General features: G+C 41.8%; 1 protein-coding gene across 1 annotated transcript in view; it reads right to left on the bottom strand.

Annotated features, from left to right (window-relative positions):
• Nucleotides 1-14,895, bottom strand: part of rabgap1l (RAB GTPase activating protein 1-like) — a 102,992-nt gene that overhangs the window by 76,171 nt on the left and 11,926 nt on the right. Inside the window, exons 10-13 of the mRNA XM_079157987.1 lie at nucleotides 12,445-12,611; nucleotides 8,393-8,516; nucleotides 4,085-4,178; nucleotides 2,370-2,520 (exon numbers count right to left, since the gene is read on the bottom strand). Coding sequence (XP_079014113.1) covers nucleotides 2,370-2,520; nucleotides 4,085-4,178; nucleotides 8,393-8,516; nucleotides 12,445-12,611 — 536 coding nt within the window. The remainder of the gene's footprint in view (nucleotides 1-2,369; nucleotides 2,521-4,084; nucleotides 4,179-8,392; nucleotides 8,517-12,444; nucleotides 12,612-14,895) is intronic.

Here is a 14,895-nt window from a genome sequence, read left to right on the forward strand (position 1 = left end):
GTTTTGGTGATGTAGGTTCAGGACTAAAAACTAGACATGGTTTAACGCCCATCGGCTGTGAGTCACTAACGCAACGCCTGAACAGCGCTGATTTACGATACCGATACCCCTTCCATAAGGACGACGGTCCAATAACTTAAAATTCAATCAGCATTAACGTCGTCACAGAGCCCGGACAACAGACATTAAGAAGCTCCACATCGCCCTCACCGCTGCTGTCATTTGCCTCTCTTCCCCCTCTTTTCCTCCCTCCTCCATCTTCCCTCAGTTCCATTCATTTGGTGCAGCTATTAATAGCCCGGCCACCCGCCTATCAATACCATCACTACTCCAGCAAGACAGAGACTGTGGGCATAGGCCCCAGCAAACAGAATGAGAATAAATGCGCTGAACTACAGAAGCTTGGTCTTATGTAAGGCGAGAGAAGGAGAGAGGGGGGGGGGGGGGCAGAAGGACAGAGAGAGCCAGGCTGAGGAATGTGACATGAAGAGCAAAAGAAGAACGGTTCCAATTTAACAGATAAAGATGGTGACAGGAAGTGAAAGACAAAGAGAGAAACTTACTCAGGAGCTGAAAAACAACTTCTGAGGTATGTAACTCAGGAAAGATAGAAATCTGCCAGCACTCTAAGACGTTTACACACTTTTCTTTTCTCCAATCCTCCCCCATTGAATACAACCTCATCTTTATGGGTCCACATTCTTCCCTCTCACCATTAGTCTTCTTCCCATCTACCCCGTCTCTTTCTCTATACTTATTGATCGAGGCAGATAGTTTCACCCGCTCCTGTGCGTCAAAGAAAAAAAAGACTATTGCATTATCCATAAAAGCACAGATCTCTGTCTGCTTTGTGTGTTTATATCACCTCCTCCTCCTACTGCTGCTGCTGCTACTGCTGCTGCTGCGTGGCCCAGTGGGGCTTTGTCACACTACCTACTGGTAACCAAAGAAGGGTCACAGGCCTGGTTTGCACAACTGCTTGATCACATTTGGATTAATAACCGTAGAAAACTAGAATAGCAATGCCAGCTTTAGTTGAAAAAAGATTAATATAGATTGTTGAAATCATCAATAGATCAAGAAAAGTAATATTTATAGGATTACACAATGATTGATTGTTATCTTGTTACCTTTGTGTAACCAAGATACCTCCAAAAGGCAAAATTACAAAAATGCTTCGTCTCATGCAGTGCAACTTGTAATCAACATCAAACTAATACTTCCAGTTGAACCTGACGTAACTATTAGTTTGACAATGTCTAAAAACAAAAGGTCATAACTGTTTGCTACCCAGTAAGAATTTAATATATATCAATGTAAACAATCTTTCCATCTGTGGTCTCTGGCCATTGAAGCGTCTACCTTTAACCTTTACGATGGCCTCCTAGCTACTGGTTAACAAAAATAAAAAAGTAATTCTGGAGAGGAACAAAAAATGAAAACGATTTGTAAATTGCAAAGTGCCTATAGGTTCATGGCATGTAGCATTTATAATGCAGGATGACCGTTGCCAAAACAATCCGATTATGAGTTGCAGTACCTGTCCGTTAATATGATTTTATGTTTATATTTCTTTGTTTGTTTAGAGTAAACACAAACTGGACCAGAACGTAAAAGGTAGCAATGACTCTTTGTGATCCATTGGTCTTGATCATATGAAACAAACTCGCTGTACAATGAAAGAAACCTTAGTCAGCAGGTCCAAATCCAATTTTCCGGCGGTGTCGATGCACCACAGTTTGATGCGCACCTTAAATTCAACCCACCAAAAAGTCAAACTGCAACAAGGAAGGTTATATGTGAACAAAGCCTGAAGAACAGCAAACAGTTAAATACTAAAGGTCCTAAAATTCAAGTTGAGTTCTTGTAAGCTCTCTGGGAGGCTAAAGGGCCAATCTGAGTCAGCACCACGTGCATTTAAATGTCACAGCTGTTTGTATGCGAAAGATTCCTCTCCAAAGGCAAACAAGTTAATCTAATGGAACGTAGGCAGAGTAGCTGTGTGAACACTGTTTTCCATATTCTAAGTTTACATCAAGTCATGAATACAGCACAGAAGAGGCAACTCCACACATCAACCCGTTAAGTCAAAGTAACTCCGGACTTTTGTTCATTGGCTTTTTTCTAGCTCATTTTGAGACATGAAACCAATAACAGCCTCATGGCGCGTCAGCCCTCGGATCAGTTTATGATTTTAAATAAGTTTGGAAATTGAAGTCGTGTGTTTAATCAGCCCACAAACATCCTGAAAGTGTTTTGTATCACCAAAAAACAATGCGACTTGTTAAAAGCAATTGTCCCTCCTTGGTGTACGTGTGAGGGTGTGTGTGTGTGTGTGTGTGTGTGTGTGTGTGTGTGTGTGTGTTTACCTTGGTGATGAGGATGCGGTAGTGCTCAAGCAGGTCGTGGTTGTCGTGGCAACCAGCCAGCAGCTGCCAGACCTCAGCTCTGAGTGGTTCGGGAATGCCGCCGCGAACCAGCGAGGGCAAACCCTTCGGTCGAGTGGACAGGTTCCCATGCCTGATGCACAACACGCAGAGGTAATCCATTATTTCACAATCTCACTTAATTCAATTCAGCCACTTTAAATATTAATGTGAAGTGCAGCTTGACCGATTTGACCATTATTTTTTTTTCTTTTTTGTGCACTGGCAGTTTGAAGACCAATCAAGTCAATCAGGTGCAGAGTTCTACGCATCAACATGGATGCTACTTTGTCTTAATAACAAAGTACTTATTCAGTGTAGTATAATTAGACCAGAATGCATTTAAAGTTCTTTCCCTCACTTCTCAGGCCAGGTAGGGCTGACTGAACTTCCACTTCATTATTCATACGGGTACACACGTATACAATGGAAGCTGCCAAGTAAATCCACAGACTCCTGCTGTGGTTCTGCTTCACGTTCACAAAAGCAGCTCTGGGTTCACCGCCTCAATCAAACTAAAATCAGTATTAACTTCAGTATTGAGTGCAGTAGTCTATTAAGTACAGGTTGATTGCTTATTAACTAGTTTTAATCACAGTACGTACCAAATATCTCATTAATCATCATATTGATTACTGTAACTACTACACTGACTTCAGAACCAAATATATTACCGTCGTGTGATAGAGAAGAGTATTCACCGCAGTGCTGCCATGCTGTAAGAGTTTTCCCACATGAGGAAATATCTTTTTTGAAACACACCGTCAGCTCTTTTTAATGATGCTTGAAATCTCATAATGCATTTATTGAGGCCATATGAAAGCAACTCCCTGATAAACTACTTCACCTCATCGTGCTGATGCAACGGCAAGACAACAGGCTGTGCAATCAAATGAAAAGCCAGAAACATCTTTCATTAACTTTAATCACGCCACACCTAAAGCTGTATGTGTCAACGCTGGGTGTTGTAAAAAGCACAAAGAGTATAATGAAGGAAGCGTTCGGGATTGGATTAGGTGCAGCAGTAATTGAAACGATCGCCGCCCACGGCCGACCAACCAGCCAGACCTGCAGGACCAAACACCACAGGGAGGAGAGGGAGGGGAGCCGAATTGGAAGCTAAGCTAACCCAGCTAGGATCGGAGGCTACTCCACTACCCGGTCTACTCTGTCTGAGGTTCTGTCGCAGGAAAATCAGATGGATGAAAGCAGCGGGAGGTCGGTGACTGTTGAGCCCACATCGTCACAGAGACCCGGTGCCATCGCTCATCCCGGATCGAGCTGCACTTGACGAGCGGACAGCAGGACAGAGCGCAGGACGAGAGGAGGTGGACTCTGAGTCAAAGCTGAAGGACAAGGTTTTCCTCATGTTGAATAATTAATGTGAAGATGTCGGCCATATTATCTACCTGCTGCCGTTTACACTCCTTATGAAAATTCAAAAAATGCACTACCATTTCCCAATTTTATTTTTTTTATTTATTTCTCTATACCTTCCACCATTTCTACATTTAGACCATCTAGCTGTATACAAATCCATAACGTACATTTTTCTCATTCTCCTTGCTCCTCACCACTGTTTCAACCTCCCTGTCCAGCTTCAAACTGAAACATCTACATTTGAAATCACTCATTCCTGTCTGTTCTGAGGCCCTTACCATCTGGTGAGGATTCCTCCCCAGGACTCCAGGATCTTCTCAGGACAGTCTTTGGAAACGTCTCCTGTCCCACTGGAGATTTCACTGTCGCTATCTGCGGGAAACACAAACACACCCAGATATTAAAATACATTTAGAGCACAGATGGATCATTCCTGGTATCTGTAACCTCTGTCCACATCAAAACAGTGCTAAGACCAACAAAACATGACCTTTAACATCATCTACATGAATGTAGACAACAGGACCCAGCAGAGTCCCAAGCATATTAACCTCATGAAGGAGAATCTTTGAGAGTAGCGGCTATGTGAGAGCCATCGGTCTGCTGGAATGGGATATATACACCGCTATGTCTTCTTTAATGTATGTCAGGGCACTCTGAACTGAATTGCACATTTTAAGTATCGAGTCCACACAGTGAAATGGAGGAAGGAGTAGCAGCGCCTACACTTTCCAGGCAGACAAAGAGGCAATCAGCACAGCGAACCACTTGTGTTTAGATGTAGAAGCACTAATTGACCGTCTGGCTTACTCTGCTGCTGGAGAGCTGAACCTATACCCACACATATCCACTGGAACACACACACACAGTAGTTCCAGCACATAGTGCACAGTAAGAATAATTTTTTTTTTTTTTAAAAACAATTGTGTCAATGAACTTCTCATTTCACAGATATTTCAACAATAAATCTGAAAAGAAACATCCCTCAAAAGGTTTTAACGCCATCTTTGACTCTCACTGAAGCCTTTACGAAGGCCTTGGCGTTCAGACATTTTCTTCTGGAACATGCAGCTGCTGTGCTCAATGCACTGCAGCTCCTATACCTTACAGCCTCAGCAGGAGCTTTTCAGGTCTTTATAAATGCTTGATGAGCCCTTTCAAAATGGTTCAGGCCCAGCACAAAGGTGCTGCGTCTGTCCTCAAATTGGCGGAGGCCACGTGGCGAGGAAGCGCGAGTCCAATGCCACTGCCAACTTACCAGGTGATGAAAGAAACGAGGACGAGACGAGGACAATTACTGTTACCTTTTAATCTAGAGAAGGGCTGTGCATTCACTCTAGGATTACTCTCAAATAGGATCTCTCTGATGTGGAGACACTAGTGGATTGGTTTTGTCTACATTAAAGTGAGCAGCTATACTAGTGCCATGAAGATGTTCTTTAATATTTTACTTTATTATTATCCTGTCGACAATGTCCTTTACTTTGTCTCGCACTTTGCCTCTTATTTGACATTAGTGTACCAAATAAGCTTTATGTATGTATGGCTGTGTTGTATTTGTTATGCTTTGTGTTTCTTCTCCTCTTTTGGTATAGTTTGTTTTCTCTTACATTGAGGGGAGGTCCGTTGCATAAGCCTGTGGCTTCTTGACTTCTCCAGTCTCATTTTTCCATTATCTGGATTTGATGAAGTCTTATATATGTGCAAATTAAAAAAAATGGATGTATGCATGTGTTTGGGCCAACAACAAAAACACAATGCGCAGCAATCACAAAGCCTGCTGTGAAAGAAAAAATAAATAAATAGATGTCAGCTGCAGGCCTATTTTCCACATTTGCAGCCTCCAAGAAGAAGAAAAAAACAACATCCACATGAATTGAATGCGTGTGTGCTCACAGCGGTGGCATGTACACTAGGAGTGTATTCATTTCTGTACACAATGAGGCTGACCTCCAGCTCCACGGCCCTGAGCGCCTGCAATTTTCAGCACTGAGGGAGGAGGCGGGCGTTATAGAAAAAGCCCTCTGTGTGTCTCACAGTGCCAGTTGAAAGCTGTCAGCTCCGGCATTGGCGGCTGACTCGTGACTTTGTGCGACGATTTTTGCATCCCACTCTGTTCACACCTTTTAGTGCTTCAAGATGGAAAGAAAAAGTAGAGGAGCGTTGACAGTAGCAAAGACGAGAGAAATGCCACACAATAATACATTTTTTCCCTCCAAAATTTGCGCAAAAATAGTCAACAGACTCCTTTTCCAATTAGCACTAGATGAGTATGCCCTTTTAAGTTACTTATTTAGTGTCTTTACTAACTCTGTGCTGACCTGCTGGGAACAATGTTGAAGCGCTGCTTGCACGGAGACGGATGGGGTTTGTGGCTGAGATGAAGAGTCGGTCGTAGCAGTCATAGCAAAGATGCTCGATAACAAATATGCTGCATTACTCTCTTCGCCAATGGTTTCAAATGGTATACGCTTCCTGTCTCTAAGGTGGGCGTGGCCATAGCGCGTTTGCCTCTCCCACCATCTCGTTTGGAAGTGTGAAGGTTGTGTGGATGTATTTATATGTTCTTTTGTTAACAATAGATATTTACACAGCTAACACCCATATTTAGTGTGTCCACCCGGGTCACACGTTTCCCTCACTGCCAATCAGAGCTGGAGCCGTTACTACGGCTCAGTCATTTGTTTTTCTAATGAATGCTAATTGTAACCTTTCCCACTAAAGACAGAAGCCAGAGGTTAGTGGGGTTCAGAGGGCTTTTCGTGTGTTGAGGTTAATTTTCCACTGTAGTGCTTGAATCGTCATACCAGAATACTGCAGGCTTTTGTATCCTGTTAAAATGTAGGTGTGACTTATTAACCTGCGTAACATCCACCAAGGCTAGTTCTTTATATTGCCACAAAATAAATACGATTTGTATGTCTTTTTCATGCATACTTTGATAATCAAAATATTTCAGACATCAAAATGACCTCCACTTGAATTCTTTTAGCCGTTTACGGTTATTCCACACAATGAGAAACTTGGATAACAGAAAATCCTCTGAAATGTACACACACAGACACACACACACACACACACACACACAAAGCCCAGAAATGTGCGCCTTTATCCCTGCAGACATCATGAAGCCGAGTTGTGGCCAGGCCTCATCTGCGACACCTGCATAGCCGAGCCAGTGGTCAGGTGGAAATGCCAGTCCTGTTTATATTAGTGGGCTGAAAGTGGGTCATGTTTGGAAACCACTGGGGTCCAACAGCCAGTGTTGGTGCTTTTAATGATATTGCTGTTTTGCCATAATATCGAGGGGAAAATATCCACTCTGCTCTGGCTTGTCACCTGTTTAAATTGAATGCTTTCAGTTTCTTAATCAAGACGCTTGCGGGGAATTGACATCACAAGCAACATGGTTTGACGATGATTCAGATTAACTTAGTTGGTACCAAATGGTCTGTTTGCACCAATGCGCCAATGTAACGCTACATTTGAGCGAGAACATTTTTACACGACACATTTAAACAACTGGCACTATTTGGCTGGTTAGGAAGATCATTGGTCTGCTTGACTGAGGAAGGCTGTTCATTTTCACCCAAAAAGGTTGTGTGGGGGTTGTTTGATGGTAGTTTGACACTGCAGTGCTGTCGTGCTATAAGCCAACGAGCCCTAACAGGATTGGGACAGGCTCCACACAAAACCACTCACGCTTCACACACAAGCGTGCATAATCACACAAAACGCCATCAAAACCCCTGAGATTCTGCCAGCAGTCATTGCAGTTCTCTGTGTCACACACGTGCAACAAAATTGGTTGTAAAACACACGGAACACCTTTTCCTTCACACATATGCAAACAAACAAACACTCAGACTCATCCCCTATAAACAGACGCACACACACACACACACACACACACACACACGCCCACAACCCTGCCAATGTTTGTGTGCCTAAAGAAAATGAAACTTCACTGTTGATTCATGTCAGCCAATGAATATCACACATGTGCTTCTCACAACAAAAAAGAAAAACACAGAAGGTGTATGTTGGTAAACCTCTATTCTAGACTAAATATCTCGACATAAAATCTCATTTAGAAAAGGCGTTCATGCCTCCAAGAAAAAAAAAAAAATGCTGGATATGTGGAACGTAAAGTGAATGCTCCCTCTGCCAAGCAGTTTGCAGTAAAGCAATTAATTTCTTTGTCATGCCTGTGAAGGTTCACAGAAGTGTCTCTTTTTTCTCAGATATTAAAGACAGTGAGGGATTTGTACAGCGCCGCACAATGTGAAGTTGCATTTTTGAAACACGCAAGATTTGGAGGACAAATAATGTTGAGATATATATATATATGAATTTGGAGGGTAGGCCTGCTGATGAAGTATTACGGTTGTCTGGCATCTTATCAATGATGTACAGACTGCAAAAGCCTCACTGACTTTACAAAGATTTATACAATTTGCATGATTGGTGATAATGTCAGTGGCATAGCTATTCTATATTGTATATGATTAACTCAACTAAGAGTAAGAGGTGTATAAACCAAGCAACCGAGGAGAGAGCCAGAGAGAGAAAAAAAACATCCATACCTTCATCAGCCTCCTCTTCCTCAGTGGGCGAGGCCAGTCGTCCTTCATTGTTTCTCTCTGCCTCCCTCTGAAGACTCACCACCTCATAAACAGCATCGCTCTGACCCACCCTCTCCGGTGTCTGCTGTGAACACACACACACACACACACAAATACCATCAGGCATTATCGTATCCTCAAGTGGAAAATAATTCTAGGATTTTAGAAGAGTTTTGCAAAATTATTGATGATTGCTAATACAAAGTATTAGCAATCCGAGATACATATTATATCAGATATTACCAGTTAACACAGATATGCCTATTTTCTGCAAAGTCATTTTCTTTAATTATACTGTATACACACTGCATGTGAGCTGCCAACAAGGTACAGTAATTCAAAAACAAATTGACTCAAACAACTAGGGTACATCAGTGCCTGGAGACAATCAGATGCTACAGGGGCTTGAGAGGCGGAGTGATGAGCGTTAAACACTTTTACGTATGCAGATGACTAATCCCTTAAAGCACAGGAAAGCTAGGAGGAGGAGGATCATCCAGTGTGAAAATGTTCACTTGAAGCGTTAAGGACATGGCAGCCAAAGAAGCAACAGAGTCATATGAGCTAGCACAGAGCTCCTGCAGCCAGCATAGCATCGGCTCTCATGTCTCCAGGACAGACCGCGGTCGGAGAGAACACCTGCAGGTGCGCTTGTGTCAGTGTGAGATTGGCAGCGAGGGTCAATCTCAACAAGACAATCAGCATGACCACCCTTAGACCAGACATTGACAAACTGTCGAAATCGATCAAGCAGGCGGTCAGGCCAGAGCTCACCGTCTCATCAGATGACACAAACAAAAGAAAAACAGCCGTGTGTGAGGAAGTCGGGGGAAAAGCACTACAATCAGCAGCAAAGAGCCTGCTGTACCTCCACTGAGATGGGATGCAGGCCAGCCCCTAAATTAAACCAAGGAACGCCGTATAAAACCACGGACAGACACTGGCAGCTAACAAGCTCCAACGAGCTGACTCCGCACAAACTACCCACTGCAAAGGGATGATGGGTAAGAAATAGAAATAGAAAAATGTCAAATATGGGTGTGTTTTTTTTGTATTTATGGCAAAAGGTTGTTGATTTAGGAGATTTAGGAGCTCGTCTTGGTTTGTTTTAAAGAATTTTCTTATCCCAGCTCTTTTTTCAGTCATGAAAAGCATTCTGTGTGAAACTTTGAGTTGGAACCATAGCCTCAAATAAATGAAATAAACAATTAGATAATTGTTTTAACTCATGAGGTGGAGCAGAAGGAATGAAACCTTAAGGAATACTGGACTAAGATCTAAGACTACTACTCCGTTTCTGCTGGGCAGGTACCATTACAAAAGTTTTAGCTAACACAGTCATATGAACTTCTGAAGTATATCGATGATCGCAACAAAAACAAGTTTGTTTTGAAGTCCAGGGTGTATTAAACTGCTTAATACAGCTCTTAACTACTCCTTAAATCCATAGTAATAGACTGAAGAAATGCACGAGAGAACAAAGACACCAGCAGACTTGACCTTGGGTGTCATAAGCTACTGATGTTTATTTCTGGTCTATTCAATTACTGTAGAGCTGTTGCTTCTCCTCCACCTGGTAGAATGGATCAATGAGCTGCATTGATCGGCCCACTCGCATGGCGTCTAATGACCAACTCAAGTCAGTGATGAGAGCACAAATTGGGAGAGAATATCAAGTCTGGCCTATTTTAAAGAGAACCTCTGAGGAGGCTTAGGTAACACGTTGGCTTTGCTATAGCTGAGGGTGAATTATTAACACTGATACAACTGTGAGAGAAATTTGGACCAGAGAGGGCCCACCGTTGAAACACAGTATCATATATTGTGGATTTCCAATAAGATAAAAAAAAAAGCAATTATTCACACATTAAGAAAGAACAGCTCTCTCTGCTAAATGTTATTCTATGGGTTTAAATGATTACGATTGTACCTCACATAACAGGACAGTTAATGTAAGTCTTTACCAAGCATGTTTCTCTTGCAAAGCAATTTTTAAGCTGTTGTCATATTAAACAAGGACAACACTCTTCTGTTCCATCAACCTCTACATGCTGGCTCCATATTTTGATCATCTCAAAAGCATAGAAACTGGTAACTCAGATTTTCCATCACCTGAAACATGTATGTAGCTCCTGCCTATATTGTAGGTTTACATATCTGCTGATCTTTTAGAAACTCAAAAATCTTCATAATTGCTTTTTAGACATGTACTCAACATTTTCTGCAGTCCTAGTTTGGACTTGGTCTCAAACACGTCCTTTCGGGACTTCACTCATTCTTGAATTTACCTTGTGACACGTGTGATGTGGCCTACAGCCTTCTGTCCTGTAAAGCAGACACCTAATGCATTTTCCAGTTAAGCAGACACAGAACGCATTCGGAGAAGTTGGCACAGATAATGACTCCCTGGTACTGACAGTTTTTGGCAAAATAAGGACTGAACACATATAATAATATAATAGGACTACCTATTTTGTGTATCACCTCCGATTACTATCCTCCACAAAAACCTCCACACAATATTATCTTTTAATTAGCTCTTAACCACAGCACCAGTCCAACACTCTTCCATTCACTGAGGAGATAACTAGAGAGGCAATCAGACCGCCGCTGTTAATTACCCACATGCCAATAATGAGACAGAGCCTCTTATTAGCTCCCCACAATCCAAAGCTTCCCCACACTCCACTGATTTGCCAGCTCCCCACGGCCTACTAAAGGAGATCTGCTTTTTAACAGGAAAGAGGTGGCTTACAGCTTAACTGTAGTTTTTTTAAGCACCTGCCGCAACTGCACAAGCTCGGTGTCCTTGTGTTGGTGGGAGGTAAGTAAATAGCTTTCTTCTCTCTCTCTCTCTCAGCACTTTTTAAATCAGACAAGTTGTGAGGAAACTCCGAAGGGCAAGCATTTCAGGGTGTGTGATCTTTGCCATTATACATTAACAAGAGCTTCTTGGATATTGTTTATTTGGTGATATTTAAAAAAAAAAAAAAAACTCATCGCATCAGAGGATTGTGGTAACTACTGTTGGGCTGCCAGACATCGGCTCACAAGATGAATGTGATAACCGGGTTGGAGTTTAGCACAGAGTTTAGGGAATAACATGTTGCGCATCAATGCGCCAGCTTGACAATGAGAGGCAGGCAGACTGTGGGAGATACACAGATGGAAAGAGAGGAATGGAAATCTGACGAGGGGACATTTGCATCTTTGTGCACATATCTTTAGCTCTCACTACGACCAACTGGTTCAGCTCTCTGGAGTACAGCATTTGACTGGTCACTGACACACCACCGTGCCGCTCTGACCTCCTCCTCCTCCTCCACTCCACACTTCTTGGAAGCTGCACATCCACTCGCACCACATTTCCCTGGTCTTCGTGGAGAGCTTAGGCCGAGTTGAGAAGTAAAGCTGTTACTGAGACATATATGATGTTGGACTATGTCAATAAACTTAAATAACCTTGTGAAAGCAATATGGCTGACAGCTTTCTGTGCCAGAGGTCTCTACTCAGAATCCCTCTGATCCTTTATTCACGTTATTACATTTTGTTCATGTTTGACTACTCCTATTGCAATAAGCATAGAAAGAGAATAGATTGGATTGGCGCTGCTTTATACATTGACAATAATATCAAAGGGGTTATTTCCATGAATTTAATAATATCAGCTATCAGAATATGTGTAATTTTTATATCAATATACATATTGTGATATAGGATGTTTTCTGGAAGATGAATTGAAAAAAATCAAGAAGGAGAGATATTTCATCAGATGCAAAAATCCAATGTGACCATAAAGCAGTGCTGCTTACTGTCTCACTACACCCAGACTGGTAAAGGCAGTATTGGTATGACAGTTGACAAATGTTAAATATCGTACAGTATAAATAGGCATATTGCACAACTGTCTACAAACCAACCTTGTATTAGCAAACCAGCAAGATCCTAACTACATGTAAAATATGAAAATGAGTGCATGTTGTGTGAGGGTCGTCGTAGTGCGTAGAGATACCTGTCTGAGTTTGAGGTAGAAGGTCTCACTGAAGGTCTTGCGGCTGAAGTACCAGAAGCGTTCGTTTGATGGATATACCCTGACCAGAGTTTCCAGCAGAAAGCGAACTGGCTCCACCACCTCAGTGACTACCAGGTCCACCGCCACGGTCATGAAGACCTGCTTATCTGGAGCCAGGGAGGAAAAGCAAGGTTACTGTGGAGGCAGGATGAGAGACTCCTTTGTTTCTTTTCTTTTTACTTGATTTCAGTCAGTGAAGCACATTCACCTAGCGTCTACACTGTTAAATTACATAGTTACAGTATTATTTTCTATTCTATATAATGCTCAGATCTAGAATAACAAACTATAATTTAGAAATCCATAAATGCAACTGTAAGCTGAGGAGATTTCACTTTTCATCCGACTGGCCTCTACTAGGAGGCAGGAAATCCACACCATGTGTCCTGTGGGGAAGCCACACCCCCTAGTGGATAACGACATGACATTAACGTCTTCAACTTCACAACTGAAGTCTATACATGCATTTGTTACTGTAGGTGAAGAAGGTATGCTTATTTTCATAGTACAGATGTTTTGGTTTGTACAACAGGAACTTCATACACAAAGAGATGTGAGCTGCAAACCAACTGATCACTTCATGATTATGTTAAATAAACAAATGGAAAACAGACAATCAACCTGAGGAGGGACAGACATTAACTACCAGTGTCTTAATATAGATTGCAATTATGATAATATCAAGCGCTTGTTCTTTTGGGGGAAAGGACTCGTTTGTAGATTCAGATACTCTTGGCGCTGATGCTGAGATAGTTTGCCGATAATAAAAACATGTCTTTTGATGGTTCGGGCTCCCCAGGTGTAGTAGCTACATGTCATATCAAGATGCATTTATTTGTAAGCAACCATTATTTTTTTGATAACTAGTAAAAAAAAAATGATATACGACATGTCCTAATTCATGTACATATTGTTAAAAGAAAGAATGAACAAGACGATCTCGGACAAAGAGCTCCATTAGCTTTTTCTTGCGAGTTAATCATTAATCCATTAACTGATTATTTGCTCAGCAGGAAACTACTCAACAAGAATTTTGACCCTGACCAGTGCTTCCAGGGGGAAGTAAGCTGGTTTCAGAACCTCCACTTTAAAAACTACCACCAGTTCCACATCACACTGAAATGCATGGTAACGTATAAAAAACAAGTAACTTTCTATGCTACATAGTTCCATTCAAATACAACTCTAACATGTCTCTTTTACAAATAATTTAACTGCAAGTGTCTATTATAAGGATTCTATCATCAACTTCTGAGCATCTCTGACTTACCTATGCCAGTCAGGATGTGGGCAGATTTACAAGAAAAAATGTGTGTGTGCGTGTGCGTGTGCGTGTGCGTGTGCGTGTGTGTGTGTGTTAAAGTTAGTCTGGCTTTTCTACTGTCAGACTCACATGAGGTAGACTGCTCTGACAGACCTGCCACCCACCTTTAAGTCAAAGTCTAACAGCCTTCGAGTCAGCAAGTTGCCAAGTGCTCTAACTTGTTAGCTGTGATGTATTTGGTGAGACAAGCTGGCTGTGCCTGGATACTCTGTGGGATCCGCTCTGAACACATCTAAATGCTTCCCCTTTAAAAGACAGTAAAATTGGTCTTTTCTCAAGTTCATAATGATCTATTTGTTCAACTCCAATATGTTAATCTGAGCGGGTCTGGATTTATGAACATACATACTGTTTAAAACTTAAATACAACACTAAATGTGTTTACATATATTTTGAGTACCTACTTCATGAATATCTGATTTTGTGAACTTGTTCAATTCAGGTTCTATATGTCAATATTCAGAAAACAGATATGACCAAAGTATTTCATCAGCCGAGTATATAGTCATTATATAATATATTGTTTGTGTGCGCAATATAGAATAATCCTGCAGGCCTATGTTATCAAGTTGTGTTATTAGGAGAGAGACAATTAAAAGAAGGAAAACGTATTATGCTCAAAGACCTGCATAGCTATAAGCCAAACAGAACTGCGAAGTGAATTGCATGAGAATGATTTCCTCTAAATGTTGCTGTTATTTCTATTTCTCACTTGATTGAGTGTCCACAGCTCTGTTAGCTCTGCTGCCTGACACGATTCACGCTTCGATGTGCAAAAAAACGCACCAGGCTTTGACAAGTACTGGGTCACAAGGCCAGGTACAATGCTGTACGTTATGCTGGAGAATGAATGAAGGCAATTCTCACATCCAGGCTCCAATGCAAGCACTGCACAATTCTCTGACGTGGCCTCGAGCTTTGTGCAGTCCCACATCATGTGTGTGACAAATACTGTATGGAAATAATTCCTCCTTCATATGCGTTTGTGAACAACCAGTAAACAAGAACTGGTGGGTTCCGCTTGACACGAACCGTAAATGCGGCAAAACGTTTGATTAATCAATTAC

The sequence above is a fragment of the Pholis gunnellus genome (assembly GCF_910591455.1).
Source record: "Pholis gunnellus genome assembly, chromosome: 4".
In the NCBI taxonomy this organism is placed as follows: Eukaryota; Metazoa; Chordata; class Actinopteri; order Perciformes; family Pholidae; genus Pholis; species Pholis gunnellus.